Below are 15,798 nucleotides of genomic sequence, written 5' to 3' on the forward strand. Positions count from 1 at the left end.
GGTTTAATTACCAGGTGCTTCTCATAAACGTGGAAGGCCACAGCAAAGAAAAAGAGAAGCTTTTTTTCTGTCCTCCCAGAAGTGTGCTGGAACTTGGCCTGGTTGGTGGTCATGTTACAGAATTTACCAGGCGACTGGAAAGTACACAGGAATACTTGGAGACATAGGAAGAAACAATTTATTTTCAGATGTTGTGCATGTACTAGTACAATGACTCAGGGGAGACTGTTTCTCTCCAAATCCTGAACAAACCAACATGGAGGAAGCTTTCCCTTTATACCCTTTTGGTTTCTTTGTCCCCCAGATATGGATTGCACTTCCGGACCTTTGGTGGGCTTTGCAAAAAGCCCTGTGTGTTGGGATGGGGGCCATGAGACCACACCTAAAGACCTGACCTGGCACCAGCACTGATAACCCGCTCTGGGGGTTGTGTATTTGTTCATGGTTTGTGGCCTCTGTAAAATGGGAGTACTTAGGCAAACAGGTCTTACAAGACCAGATAATGGAGGAAGGAGCAGGGACTAGACCAGTGGTTCTCAACCTTCCTAATGCCATGACCCTTTAATACAGTTCCTCATGTTGTGGTGACCCCCAAATTCATTGTTACAAATTGAACATAACTAAAGCATGGTGATTAATCACAAAAACAATATGTAATTATATATGTGTTTTCCAATGGTCTTAGGCGATCCCTGTGAAAGGGTCATTTGACCCCCAAAAGGGTTAGCGACCCACAGGTTGAGAACCACTGATCTAGAGCATTCGCAGCCACTGGCTCAGGCAAGAAGAGATCCGGGAGCAATGGGCACGTTCACAGTGGTTCCCAGGGCGGCAGAAAGCACTGATATCCCGCCCTATGTGCTTAAGTGTCTGAGCAATGGCTTGTGCAGCAGGCTCCCTGCCAACTGTGGGGAGTGCAGGACGAACTTCTGTGTCTACGGGAAGCCTGTCACCTTCGACTGCACAGTCAAACCTTCCGTTACCTGTGTTGGTCAGTAACTTACAGTTACTCATGTTGTGGTGACCCCAATTCCACAAATTAAACATAATTAAAGCATAGTGATTAATCACAAAAACAATATGTACTTATATATGTGTTTTCCGATGGTCTTAGGTGACCCCTGTGAAAGGGTCGTTCGACCCCAAAAGCACTTCGTCATCAACATGACTTGCCGATTTTGCTGGCAGCTCTCGGAAATCGACTACGAGTGCTCCACCTCCACCAGCTGCATGATGGGGACCTCCAACTGCATGGTGCGGGACCACGTGCATGGCCTGGGTCACCGGACGTTTCCCAACATGCTGTATTGCAACTGGACCTGTGGCTACAAGTGGTCCACGGCCCTGGCTGTGAGCATCACCTTCGGTGGCTTCGGCGAGGACCGGTTCGACCTGGGCCAGTGGAGAGAAGGCCTTGGCAAGCTCTTCACTTCGGCGGCCTGGGGATATGGTCGCTGATCCACGTCCTGGTGATTGGAGTCGGCTGTGTGGGGCCAGCAGACGGCTCTCTGTACATTTAGCGGCGATCTGTGCTTGGTGGGGATCGGCACCTAGAAGGTCTAGGCCCGGAGGAAATGATGTCGCGAGTGACGTATTTGTATGTTTTTAATGTACAGCTTCTGTACGTGGCCTGCCTTGATGAAGGTAAAATTAAAAAAAAGAAAAAACACTGAACCATGCTTCTCTGGAATTCAGTTTCATTTGCCTGAAATGTATTTTTTCCTGTGAAAAAAACTTGGACTCGATTAAACTGGAGGAACAAACTCTGCAGTGATTGGAAATCAATTTCGTCACCGTGACTTCCGTTTTCTGTTGCTTAAGTCGAAGTGTATAGAAGTGTATCGCTCAGATCTCGGCTTGGACAGGACAGGCCTGCAGGAGCCTTTCAGCTGTGACGCGGGAAATGGGCCGGTTTATTCTTTAGCCCAATAAGGGACCACCTGCACTTAGTGCTCCGTGAGTTTTGCAATGTCCTGTGTATCTCTGGTCTTCATCTGTGACTGTTTAACGTGAACTAGAGCTTTCATGTCTGGTGGTTTGAACTTGATTAGTAATGTAAAAGGTTGTGAGAGAACTGAAGAATTAATAAAGTTATAACTGGCTTTAAGAAAAAATTTTTAAAAAAGGACCATATGCTAACCTGACTAGCTCAAGGAAGGCCTGCATGGCAGCCTTGCAAACTCAGAGACCTGAAGTAGCCACAAAGAATGGTCTGAAATTAACATTTTTTAAGTTAAAAATCAGTTTATGGTGGGAAGTCATGTCTTAGGCTGGCACCTCACCTGGTAAGATCAACAATATATTTGGACTGTAATGCCCCAGGGATATACAGAAAGTCCCACCTATTTCTCCCAGATATTAAAGCTGATCTAAATTTCCTAGAGTTTCCACTCTAATCCAGCATGTAGATGACTCCTGTTCTAGGACATCACTAGACTCTCCAAAGGACACAACTTACCTACTGCAGCAGCTAGCTATAAAAGGACATAAGGTCTCGAAGGATAAGACTCAATTTTGCTTACCTCAAGTAAAATGCTTTGGCCATCTCATATCTAAAGATGGGCTACTGATTCACCCTGAAAGACTTAGAGGAACCCTATCTTTCCCTCTTCCAAAACAAAAAAGCAGCTTAGAACATTCCTGGGGTTGACTGAATATTGTAGAAATTGGGTTCCAAATTTTTTATTGATAGACAGCCCAGTGGTTCTCAACCTTCCTAATGACGCGACCCTTTATTACAGTTACTAATGTTGTGGTGACCCCAATTTCATTGTTACAAATTAAACATAATTAAAGCATAGTGATTAATCACAAAGACAATATGTAGTTATATATATGTGTGTTTTCCAATGGGGTTGCGACACACAGGCTGAGAACCGCTGGCCCACCCTCTATACGCCCTATTCAAGTCAGACCAACCCGCTCCAATCCAATGGAGCCCTGCAGGGAAACAAGCTGTAGAGGCTCTCAAAGAAGTGCTGTCTGAAGCTCCTGCTCTGGGGCATCCGAGCTATACACCTCCCTCCTTCCCTTTCACATATGAAAGTAATGGAAATGCTTCAGGAGTCTGACTCAGAAACATGGAGATCACCACAGACCTATAGGGCATTATAGGCAGCAACCAGACTCAGTGGCAAAAGGGCTCCCTCCCCGCCTGTAGGAGGTCAATCTCTGCTACAGCCATGCTATGTGAACAGACAGAAGAGATGGTTATGGGCTCTCCTTTAACTCTCTATGTTCCTCATCTGTTGACTCTCTGCTGAATCTCAGACTGGGCTGTTCAGAAGATTCTTGAGGCCAGGAAGCCCAACCAACGATGCGCCATCAGACTTCACCTGAGATACCTACAGATTTGGGTGAATTCTCAAAGGTCCCCAAATATATCGAGGTTCTTGGGCCTTCCTTGCTCACCTGGCATGGCTGTGGTTAAGCAAGGAACCAGGCTGAATTTTCCAAGGGTTTTTTTTTTTAAATATATTTTTATTGATTAAGATATTACATATGTGTCCTTGTCCCCACGTTACCCTCTACCCCCCTCCCCCCGCTCATGCCCTCACCCCCCCCCCCCCCCCGTTGTCCGTGTCCATTGGTTAGGCCTATATGCCTGCATGTAAGTCCTTTGGTTGATCTTTCCCCCTTGCCCCCACCCTCCCCTACCCCCCCCTCCAAAGCCCAACAGTCCAATCAATGCCTCTCCGTCTCTGGATCAGTCCTTGTTCATCAGTTTATGTTGTTCATTATATTCCACAAATGAGTGAGATCATGTGGTATTTATCCGCTCTCCAGTTCCATCCATGCTGTGGCAAATGGTAAGAGTTCCTTTTTCTTCTTCCTCTTCTTAAAGAATATCTTTCAGCGTTTCATATAATGCTGGTTTGGTGGTGATGAACTCCTTTAGCTTTTTCTTATCCGTGAAGCTCTTTATCTGACCTTCTATTCTGAATGATAGCTTTGCTGGATAAAGTAATCTTGGTTGCAGGTTCTTGCTATTCATCACTTTGAATATTTCTTGCCACTCCCTTCTGGCCTGCATGGTTTCTGTTGAGAAATCAGCTGACAGTCGTATGGGTACTCCCTTATAGGTAACTGACTGTCTTTCTCTTGCTGCTTTTAAGATTCTCTCTTTGTCTTTTGCTCTTGGCATTTTAATTATGATGTGTCTTGGTGTGGTCCTCTTTGGATTCCTTTTGTTTGGGGTTCTCTGTGCTTCCTGGACTTGTAAGTCTATTTCTTTCACCAGGTGGGGGAAGTTTTCTGTCATTATTTCTTCAAATAGGTTTTCAATATCTTGCTCTCTCTCTTCTTCTGGTACCCCTATAATTCTGATGTTGGTACGCTTGAAGTTGTCCCAGAGGCTCCTTACACTATCTTCATATTTTTGGAATCTCTTTTCTTTTTTCTTTTTCAGTTGGGTATTTTTTGTTTCTTTGTATTTCAAATCTTTGACTTGATTATTGGGATCCTCTTGTCTGCTGTTGGATCTCTGTAAATTATTTTTTATTTCAGTCAGTGTATGCTTAATTTCTAGTTGGTCCTTTTTCATGTCCTCCATGGTCTCACTATACTTATTGAGGGACTCATTAAATTTATCGGCGGTTTCCATAAAATTCTTGAAAAACCTTATAAACGTGGCCTTGAACTCTATATCCAGTCATTTGCCTTCCTCCGTTTCTGCCATTTGTGACCTGTTTCTTTGTCTCCGCATTTTGGCTGCTTCCCTGTGTTGATAGAGTGGCTTTGTGTGCTAGGTGTCCTGTAGGGCCCAGTGGCTCAGCCTCCCCAGTTACCTGTGGTGGACACTCTTGGTGCACCCCCTTGTGGGCTTTGTGCACAGTCTTGTTGTAGCTATGCCTTGGTTGTTGTAGGTATCACTGGGAGGAATTGACCTCCAGGCCAATTGGCAGTGAGAATCAGCTGTGTCTGCAGCGGGAGAACTTCTGTGCTGGAGACACCCTTCTGGGGCAAGACTTGCTTCAGTGGGGCTTTGGTGCTCACTGAGACTGCACCCTGAGTGTGTCCGTTATGGATCTGAGGAGTTGTGATCTGGATGGTCCCCCTCTGACCACTGGGTACAGTGGCTCTCGGATCTAAGGAGGTGCTAATTTAGCCTCTGCCTGAGGTTACACAGCAGGAACTATGAAGAGAACTGCAGATTCCCCTTCTTTTTTTTGGAGTTTGGAAGTGCCCTGATGATGCTCAGCTGTGTAGCAATGCAAGCTGCTGTGGGGCCTTGGGCCTTCTCTTGGAAGCTCTGGGTCTATCTGGCCCGGCTGCGGTTAGGTAATTACAGGTTACAAATGGCCGGGGCATTCATATGCAAAAGCCTCTGCCGCAGCCTGGGCGGGGCGGGGTCTCAAGGGATCAAAGGGTGGAGGAAGCAGCTATGGCAGAGCCTCAGCCCCGCCCTAAGGAGTCGCGAGTCCCAGTGTCCAGCGGCAATGGCTGCAAGCACCTCTGAGGGAAAGCTGCCCTCAAGCTCGCCCGCTGCCAGAGAGACCAGTTTCTCCCCGTATGAGTCCTGGGTCCCCAGAGACTTCCCGGAGCCAGATTTCAGAGCCGTGGGGAGCTTGTGTCTCCCTCCGGATTCAAAAAGACAGCCGCGTCCTCAGGTGCCAGACCCTTTCCGCGCGCTCGGGAGCCCCCGTACCTCTGCACTCCACCTCCGCAGCTCCTCTGGCTTTCAGTGTGCTTTTCTTTCCTTCTAGTTGTAGAATTTACACTCAGCCAGCTCGCCTGTAGTTCTGGGTGATGTCCAGCTTGTGTTTTTGATGCATTTATCAATTGTTGTGGGAAGCAGCAATTTCCCGGTGTTTATCTATGCCGCCATCTTAGTTTCCTTCCAAGGGGTTTTATTGGCTCCAGAAAGTCCTCACCGGGGAGAGGACACTGCCCCTGGGAGGCTCCAGGGCACCCCCTTCCTGTGCGAAGGGGAGGCTCTCCGTCCATGTGGAGAGCACAGCACAGGGTGACAGGCAGAGGAGAGGTAAACGAGTGAAATCTACCACCTCAGGCCTCCCAGCCATAGGACTAGCTCCCTGGCCTTAGCTTCCTCAGTGACAAGGACACCGTCAGGAATGTGTCGCCCTAAAGAGAGTGGCCAAAGTCAGAAAGCCGGGGTCAGAGGAGCAAAGTCTGGCATTGGACCTCATCGTCCTGGAGAATGTGAGTGAGCCCGACACTTGGGGATGAGGGGACAGAGATGTAAGAATTAGGAAGTTTTTCCTATCAAAGCTATAGTTTACATATTAACTCCATTTCTTTTTTTTTATAAGCCTTTATTTTGTACTCAAATCCACCGAGGGCTCCCTTCCTGGAAAAAACAAAGGCATAGCTATCCCCCATTTCCTGGCAGACAGTTAAAGTCTAACAAAAATGTTTGTAGTTAAAACCACAGACATTCCTGTAGGAGACAAGATATAGTTTTGCACCATTTCCGGGCAGGCATTTGAAACAGCCCCCACTTGTAACTTGCGCTGCCCTCCTCAAGTTAGACATTCCTGATAGATTGTGAAACCATGCCCTCAAGCCAATCAGGGTACAGTGCAGTAACACGCCAGGGATCAAAGGAGACGGACTGCCCGTTCTTTGTGCTTGCCCACCCTATTGTTGCTGGGGCATTGTACCCTTCTGCAGAAGTTGAGAGCCTTGTCAATCCATTTTGGAGCGTCTGTTTAATCCCTGAGACACTGGTTAAGAGCATTTCTAACAAGAGATGCCCTGGTGACTGTAGGGAGACAGATGTGGTTCCTCAGGCCTTGGGTGTAGATGAAACAATGCAATACAGTCACCTTCTCAGAGGTCTCAGAGGTTTTCCATCTCAGACAACTCACTTCTCTACCAAGATGTTCACGGGAAAAGTGTCTTCCTGGTGAACAAGATTTGGTTCTCAACCTGACAGCTCTTTCATGCTGAGACCTCAGCATGACAAAAGCATCTCTTAGGTCACAATCAAAGGAGAGAATGAGATTCAGTTTTCCCCTAGCCCTCCTGTTGTTAACCTCTCAAGAAATCATGCTATGAATATTTTTGTGTGTTTTTTTCTTTCCTACCTGGTGAAATGGATGATTAGGGGTATTTTAAAACATAAAGAGGCCATCAAGAGTGCTAATGTTGCTAAGCCTGTGAAAAAAAACCATGATAACATGTCATTGAAGAGGTAGAAAACTTTTGCTGATTTGGATCAATGGAAAGCAGTTAGTCAGTGACAGCACCTCTGAGGCAGTGCTCAGTGAAAAAGTGAAGATGCAGCATGCTGACTTCCTGAGACACCCTGAAACAAGTGCTGAACGTGGTTAGGGGAGGTTGGGTACATTGAAGAAAAGAAGTGCTAGTTCATAGATGAAACAGTACATTAGACATGTACCGTATAAAAGAAAGGTTAAAACAGGGAATCATTTGTGGGCCTGGAATGAATTAGTTCAATTTACATTGTGTCTAATGGGAAAATGGATTTCGTTTTTTAACAAATCGCTATTCCAACAGCCTTCCAGAATGATTTAAGTTTGAGAACCGAGCTTCTACTGTATTCGTATTTATACCTGTTAGAAAGAAGGCAAACCCCCAATTCAGAAGGCAAAGCCCTCAATTCAGAGGTCCCAATACAAAACATACTCGGGAGCCAGGCAGCAAGGCAAACATCTTTACTTCTTTGCAGAAGGGCTCGCACACATGGTCTGGAAGTCCTCACACATGAGCAGGTGGTCTGCTTGGCTTTATAATCCCTGATGCACATGACCTATGCCTTGCTCTTGATTGGAGCTCAGGTGCAGTCTTTCTCGATTGGCTAAATCAAAGGAAGGGGTTGGCCTTTGCTGTTTCAAGATGGTGACCCCCAGGAGGGCTGGAGTACGCCATCTGGGGGATTAAGGATTCTGTTGAAAAGAGATCAGGAATTCAGTGTGGGATTGCGCCTGCCCCCAGGACCCCACGCACTCTAGAGGGGATGCTCCAGTGTGAGACTTCCGCCCCTGGGTTCTCCCATTCCCCTGCCCTCTCCTGTCAGCCTTGGTGCAACTTCCTGCCTCCCAGACCCCATCATGGCCACCTGCCCTCAGCCCCTCCACAGGCAGCTCCATGAACTCCAGGGCTCCCAGCTGACTTGTACCAGCAAGAGGGAGCGAGGTTGTGTACTGACTGGAGCTGGCAGACTTACAGGGCACTTGAGTCCAGGGATGACCTTTTGCATCTGGAAGAAAGAAATGGGGCTTTTAACCTGCTCTCACAAGCGTGAACACCGCCATCTGCCACCAGGAGGCACCACTTAACGCACACCCTCCCAGCAGCTGCCAGTGCGCAACCCTCTCAGTAGCCCAGACCAGACTCTGAAAATTGCAGGGTAGAGGTGTTTCTCCTCTTAAGGGGATGAGGTAGGGGCAAAAGTTCCCTCTGGAGAGGAATGTGCCTTCATTTGTGGCCTTTGGCCCGTCTTCCTTCTCAGGGGAATTCCTCTAGTTTCATTTTGCAGGAGGAAGTAATTGCGGGCCTTACTGTCCACAGAATGGCAGGGGCTTGAACAACTCAGCTTGTTTCCCCATCCATCAGCCCAGCCAAACACCCCTACTCCCCCAAACATTCCACCCCCTACCACCATCAGGAGGGCAGCCCAGGGGTCTGGCCTCAGCTGCGCCAGTCGCCCTGTGGCAGAGGCCTGATGCCTGGCCCAGCCCCCTCCTTCTAACCCACAGGAAGAACCACAGTGAACAGTTTCCAAAGAGAGAGCAAGAGACTTACAATGGGAGCTGCAGTGGCCTGCCAGTAACTTGGAGGCTGAAGGGGACGAAAAATAAAAATGCTGGTTAATATTGGTGCCACTTGATGGGGAGATAACAGCCGAAACAGTGGTAAGAAATGCCCCCCAGACTCATGCTTCCTTCCGTCTTGCTCCCAAGAAAGCCTCCCTGAGCCCGTGGTGCCCTGATGCTCACCCACCATCCCAGGTAACCATGGTTAAGAAGAGGGAGGGGGCGGGTGGAGGAGAGGGAACATCCCGCCGGCTCCTCTAGAGGGCAAGAAGGATGTGTCTGACATAGAACATACAGCTCACCTCAGCTCCCAGAGGCAAAACCATTACTTGCCGTGTCCTATTTCACCAGGAGGGTGAAAACTAGTATTTAGTGAGGCCTACTGGGTGCCAAGCTCTGGCTTCAGTGCTTTATGAGGGAGGCATCCTTAGCTTCAGTTTTGCTCAGTGAGAGAACAGGCTCAGAGAGGTTAAGCACCTTGCCCAAGCCTGTCCAGGTAGCAAGCGATCAAATACAAAATGGTACCCAGTTGTGTCTGGTTGTATCAGCATACCCTGTCCTCCCAAGGCCAGGGCCAAAGTGGGGCTGCCCTGCAAAGGCTCCCTGGAGCTCCTCCATCCTAAAGTCAGTGTGGCGGGTGGCTGGGGCCCACCATGCACCGTGATGGGCCACAGGAAGCTGGGTAGGGAGACGCCCTTGGCCTTGCTCCCACTGCTCAAGTGGCCAAGGGAGGGCCAGGCCCTGCTCCTTTTCCTGCCCACGGCCCCTCCCCACCCAGCAGACTGGTCTTCTTGCCCTGACTGGTCTCCGCTTCTACTGACTGTGCAAACCACGTTCCTCATTCATTGACCCAGTCCCTACTGCACTCCAGGCACTGTGCAACGTGCTGGGGATACACAAAGGGACAAGTCAGAATTCCAAGCTCATGGGTTTGGGCAAAAACAGGTGGAGTGATGGAGACAGACATGTAAATACAGTTACAATAGGAAATGGTGCCTGGTGTGCATAGAGTTATGAAATGTCCATTGAAAAAGGGAGGGGGTGGGGCATCCAGCATCCTGCCAGGCAGGGAGTCACATTGAAGCAGAGCATTGAAGGGCTGGGGTGAGGTGGCAAAAGGTCCTTTTGGCATCAGGACAGCAGATGCAAAAGTGTGGTGGCAGGAAGGAGCCTGGAGTTAGCAGTGGTGGCTGATGGAGGGTCTTGGTGGGTGAGGTGGGAGGCCGGCAGGTGGGCTGGGCAAGACTGGGGAGGAATCTGCACATCCAGCTGAGGGACTGGAGCTCTATTGAGCCCGGGGCCTTTAGGGTTTGTAAGGAGGCAGTAGATGCCATTAGATTTGCTTTTGGAAAGGTCTCTCTGGCAGTGGGTGCTGTGAAGGGGTGAGGAGTGAGGAGTCAGGTGGTCTAATCCAAGGCAATGGCTTCAGGAAGGAGAGGCATTGGTGCACTGGAGGGATATTGAGGAGGGGAGGGAAGAATGAAGGGTGCCTTCCAGATCAGGGGCCTGGATGCTGGAGGCAAAGACCAAAAAGTAGTTAACATATAAGTACAGCACGCTAACCGATTGAGTCACTGGAGCTCTGAAAGTAGTTAACATATAAATGCCAGAAGTCCATCAGAAGGCAGATGGACTTTGATATTCAGCAAGGACTGAGAATCAGTATATTATTACCTGCTGTTGGCTGAATGGCTGAAGGCAATCCTCTAAGCACATAATCCTTTTATTGTTTATCAAACCTTACCATTGCTGTCTGTTTGCTTTGCTAAATTGCAAAAGTATATTCTAGTAAAAAGCTTTGGGTCTGGAGATTCAGAGAGCCATTCCACTAGAGAGTAGGTTTCTGCCTTGTTCCACCATGCATTCTAAATTTATATTTCTTGTCTAGTCTATCCATTTATGTGTGGCCCCTTCACCAGATCCTGAATCCTCACTGTAAAAGGTTGTGGCACCTGGGTGCCTGGTGGATGGAGATAGGGAACCTTGGGTGGGCATGCAGGGGCCTGTAGGCCCTTGCTGCCTGCTCACTGGAACTAGCCTCTCTGTCAGACCTTCTGTCCTTCCTGCTGACTGCTCAGCCTCCCAGGTTCTCCACCTTTAACTCACTTTTGCTTTCTGCTCCTTGCGCTCCAGTAGGTCACAAGCTGTCTGACCATTTTGCACCACAGGGACATCCCCAGGGTCCCGTTAAAACAAAAGGTGCTCTGGGGTGAAGAGAAGCTTTAATGAGCCAAGGAAGAATGGAAGTCAGGGGCCTGGACAAGAGGGTGGAAGCCAGCCAGGCAGGGACAGACAGAGTAGGCAAGAGAGAGAAAATAACAGATGAGAACCAAAGAGAGAGGAGCTCATATTTGCTGTGGGCCTCTGAGTGCATTTCTCATCTTAGTGCTGGCTCTTTAGTGGAGGCCTGAGCACAGCCAGCCTTACAGTCTCTGTATTTGGCTCTGGAGAGTTTCATGAGATTTTGGGCAATAACGTTTGGGCACCGGGATGACAAAGCCCGTGAGGTGGGGCTAAGGGTCAAGGGCATGGCAGTGAGTGAAGGACACACATGTTCCCCGGGGAAGGGTGCTGAAGGGACTGAGCCATGTTTCCTTCTCTCAGGGGGAACCAGGAAGGCACTTAGCCAGGGGCTCGGTGGGGACTGGCAAAATCTGGCTCCCAGTTTGGGTTTGGCCTCTGTTCTATTCCCTGTAAATTACTGAGGATACAGAAAGGGACAAGTCAGTATTCCAAGCTTATGGTTTGTGGGAAAGAGGGGGTGGAATGACTGAGACAGACATGTAAGTACAGTTACAACTGGACATGGTGCCTGGCGTGCACAGAGCCCTAAAAAGTCCATCAGGTCAGGGAGTGGGTGGGGCATCCAGCAACCTGCCAGGCAGGGAAGATGCCCCTGAGGAGCCACATTGAAGCAGGGCATTGAAGGGCAGTTAGGGGCTGGCTGGGTGAGGTGGCAAAGGATACTTTGGGTACCAGGACAGCAGATGCAAAAGGGTGGTGGCCAGAAGGAGCCTGGATGAGCAGTGGAGGCTGATGGAGGGTCTTTTTGGGTGAGGTGGGAGGCCGGGAGGTGGGCTGGGCTAGACTGGGGAGGATTCTGCACATCCAGCTTGGGAGTTGGAGCTTTATTTGAGCCTGGGGCCTTTAAGAGATTTAAGCATGTAGAGGATGAGATAAGATTTGCTTATGTGATGGTCACTCTGGCAGTGGGTGGGTGTCAGGGTGGTTAGGGGTTAGGGGAGGGTGGCCTGGACCATGGCAGTGGCTTCAGGAGGGAGAGGCGTTGGTGCCCTGGAGGGACATTAAGGAAGGGAGGGGAGAGCCAAGGACCCCTTCCAGGTCCCGGGCCTGGGTGCCTGTGGATGGAGATTGGGAACTGTGGGTGGGCATGATGGGGCTTAGATGCCCTGGCTGCCTGCTGGCTGGAAGTAGCCTCTCTCAGACCCCTGTCCTTCCTGCTGACTGCTCAGCCTCCCAGGTGTCCATGTTCAACTCACTTTTGGTTTCTGCTCTTTGGACTCAGGTGAGTCATAGAGACTGGGGTAGGACTGCACCTCAGAGATCATCCTCTGGACAGGGACTGCACAGGTGTCCTGTTAAAACAAAAGGCGAAAGGGAATGAAGAGAAGCTTTAATGAGTCATGGAAGAGTGGAAAGGTAGAGGCCCCGAGAAGAGGGAGGAAGCCAGGCAGGCAGAAACGGAGTAGGTGAGAGGGAGAAAGGAAGAGATGGCACCAAAGAGAGAGGAGCTCATATTTGCTGTGCGCCTACTGCGTGCTTTTCCCATCTCAGGAGCACACTCAAATACCGAAGTGGAAATAACATCTCCACTCCAGGCGCCTGGGGCCCTGTGGGAATGTGGGCCAGGCTTACCCCAATCTTCCCAGTTTTCACAAAAAGCCAGGCATTCAGGTTTCCATGTGATATCACCTGACCTGGAAAATTTTTGGTAACATACACATGAAATTTACCACCTTCAGCATTTTCACGAGTACAGCCGAGGGGCATTCAGTGCCTTCACACTGTGGTGCAGCCATCACCAGCATCAGCTCCACAATGCAAACCTGCTCCTGGCCTTGTAGATGTTGGCAACACATTCAAAAATGGGAAAACACAGAGAGGGTCTAGTAGACAGTGGTGTGGGCCCATGGGGGCCATTTCATGACCTCTGACATGTATCGCCTCATTGAGCCCACACATACCTCCTGGGGAGGCTGTGACGATGCTCCTTGCACAGATGAGTAAACTGAGTCTGGGAGAGGCAGCCTCACTTGCCTGAGATCCCACAGCTGATGACAATGCAGAGCTGGGGTCTGAGCTAGATTCAGTGTGACTCCCAAGCTGGTTCTTTGGGGAACCACATGGCCTTCTAACCAGGGTGGGAGTAGAGAGGGACAGGCAAGAGAGGAGGGAGTCAGGCTGAGGCAGGTGCTCTGGACAGAGATAGTGACACAGGAAGCATGTGATGGGGGAGCCAAAGGTGTGTCCCTAGAGTCACCCTAATGAGAGAAGCCTGGAACATTTGGACCCACCCAACAGGGCCTAGGCATAAACCCTGTACCTAGCCAGTGGGACAAGTACCAGATGAACAATCTAACCTCGATGCTGATCTGTTTCACCTCCACACCACCGGTAAAGGAGATGGTGTCCACATGGTGTACAGGCACGAGGTGTGTGTACTTCGTAAACTCCTTTCCATTCACCTTCACCTGTCAACAGGAGGGCATATTTCAGGAGAGGGATCCCAGACCAGGGCGGGAAGTACACATGAGCACTAGGACCCCGGGCTTCTAGAAATTAATGCCTATCTGGTTTTCACCTCCATCGCCTATATGTGGGGACCAGCCTTCAGAGCTGCTCCAGGTACAGGAACACACATGTGAATTAAAGTGCAACCAAACCCAGCCACCACTTGGCTCTAGTTTTGGCTTCAGAGTTCTTACTTGTTTATTGCTCTAGGTTTGTCTCTCCCAGCTCACCTGGGATGCCATTTCAATATGCGCATTTAAATGCCTAAAGTGCTCATGGGAGCAGAGGAGAGGGCACCTCAGGGTGCACACTGAGGCCTGGGAGCATCCCGTTCACACAGAGAAGCACAGACACAGCCATCCCTCTCCCCGGGCCCAGCAGCACTGCTCTGCCTGCAGAGCAATGAGCACACCATGCAGCCCTGAGCCGCCCCGGGGCCTGCAGAAGGGCTGCCACAGCATCACCCAAAACAAATGCTGTCAAGGACCCAGAGCGGACAGGCTGCAGCAGAGGATGGCAGTCACCTGGAACCCGAGGGCAAAGAGCAGGTGGGGACTTACCCAGCTCTTATTTCCTGGTAACAGAAGCAACAGGTGCTCTGCAGCTGCAGGTAAAGGTGTGTAACCTGCTCTTATCTGCATAATAGCATTGCTTGGGGAATTATTAAAGGCTTTTCTCCAGTCCTGATGGGGCAGGGGGACAGGCGGCAAGAGGGAGGGAGGAGAATCCTGCTCACCTGGAATCCAGAGTTCTCCACCAGGAAGCTGATCTCAAAAGGAATTCCCATCTGGAAGGGATTTGTCATCATCCTCTCCTCCGGCCCCCACTGTCCTTTCTGCTTGGTGTTACAGACCACATACCCACCCTCTTCAAACCGAGGGTTGAAGTGGAAGGCAATGTCATTGTCACTGAAGCCCGTCTGGAAGTCCACAGCAAACCTAGGTGGATGGAAATCGGACAGCGTTCTGGTTTATTCCCGATGGTAGGAGCAGGAGGGCCCGGGGCCTCAGACTTCCGTGTGTGCCTGGCAACTTGCATACAACCTGTGTGGCAGGTGGCATCCATCCCACTGTGCTGCCTTCCTTTGTGTTTACCTAATTTGCACTTAGTGTGTTTTGTGTAATTATTGCATTTTGCCCTTTCCAGCGTGACTTTCCAGAAATAAGCAGGAACTGGGTAAAGAACAATGGGGACTCAGCCTCAGGAAGCGCGGGTCTTGGAAACTGACTGCACATTTTTGTGAAGATGCCAATCCAGGAACATGCCCAGAAGCAAGAGCCTCTCATGCCGGGTGGGCACTGGTTAGAGGCCAGCCCGCGGCTGCTCCGTTGTGAAGGAAGAGAACAAATGGAGAGAACATGTGACATCGATGGACTTTACCTACAAAGACGGTGCCTAGCAGGGGAGGCATGGAATGAATATGGGCTCTCCAGGCAGGAGAACTTCCGGTATGTGTGTCTGTCCCTCATCGGAGGTTGGTGTGTGTCCCACCTTGACCCCTGCTCATATGTTATTTATTGGGGTAACCCTGAAACACATTACCTTATGTCAAGGTACCCAGGTCGGGGCTGACTCCCTTCCTTTGGGTTTTATTAATGACTTTTTCAAGAAGCCTCCACAAAAGGAAATTTTAATTCCTGTCTCTCTCCTTGGAAGGAAGCCCTCGCCTTCAAACTTCCTTTAAGTTCTAAGGAGAGGAATTAGAACATAAAAACCTCCCAAGAAGCCAGGCTCATGAAAGGGTCTCAATACATGTTTGTTCTGCCCTTTCCCAGGCACATGTCCTAAAACCAGTCCCAATCCAAGGAGTCACTGTCTACTCCAAGCCTTCCCTGAACTCAGCAGGAGCATGGTTCATAGCCTGCGTCTTGGGGTCATTCCGGTGTCCCCAACTAATGCACAGCACTCAGGAAGCCCCCCACCTGCTTTCGTGTCTTCTATAACCCCCACAGGGCTAGGCTCTGAACCAAGCCCAGAGGTGGCCCTAGATAGACATTCTATTCAATTCCTGCAGAGCCCCACCCAAATCAGGCAAGAGCCCTACACCTCCACACCACCTGGGCCTAAGCAGAGGGCAGCCAGGGCTGCTGGAGTATTACAGGGCTCTCCAGCCTCTGTGGAGATGTACAATCTCTTCCCTGTTCCCCAAAGTACCCTTTGGTGGGAAACAGTGCTGAGAAGATGTTGGTATTTTGAAATGACTTAGTATTTTCCAGGAAGGAACTTGAAACAGAAAGAGATCAAATTACATTTGAGCCCTAGCCAGTTTGGTTCAATGGATAAAGCATCGAGTCAAGGGCACATG

At 49.8% G+C, this 15,798-nt stretch overlaps 2 protein-coding genes and 1 pseudogene across 14 annotated transcripts in view; 1 reads left to right on the forward strand and 2 right to left on the reverse strand.

The window, feature by feature from the left end:
* LOC132218338 (galectin-9B-like) overlaps positions 1-15,798 on the reverse strand; it is a 38,871-nt gene that overhangs the window by 16,147 nt on the left and 6,926 nt on the right. The window lies entirely within an intron of this gene.
* LOC132218340 (TM2 domain-containing protein 3-like) lies at positions 178-2,115 on the forward strand (annotated as a pseudogene).
* Positions 7,626-15,798, reverse strand: part of LOC132218339 (galectin-9-like) — a 67,160-nt gene continuing 58,987 nt past the window's right edge. For 2 of the 13 annotated variants that reach the window (XM_059669471.1, XM_059669464.1), the window contains one exon: positions 7,626-7,871. In XM_059669471.1, coding sequence (XP_059525454.1) covers positions 7,863-7,871 — 9 coding nt within the window. In that variant the 3' untranslated portion in view covers positions 7,626-7,862. The other 11 variants (XM_059669461.1, XM_059669472.1, XM_059669469.1 and 8 more) reach the window with 11 other exon arrangements.

This window comes from Myotis daubentonii, chromosome 16 (genome assembly GCF_963259705.1).
Source record: "Myotis daubentonii chromosome 16, mMyoDau2.1, whole genome shotgun sequence".
NCBI classification, from domain to species: domain Eukaryota; kingdom Metazoa; phylum Chordata; class Mammalia; order Chiroptera; family Vespertilionidae; genus Myotis; species Myotis daubentonii.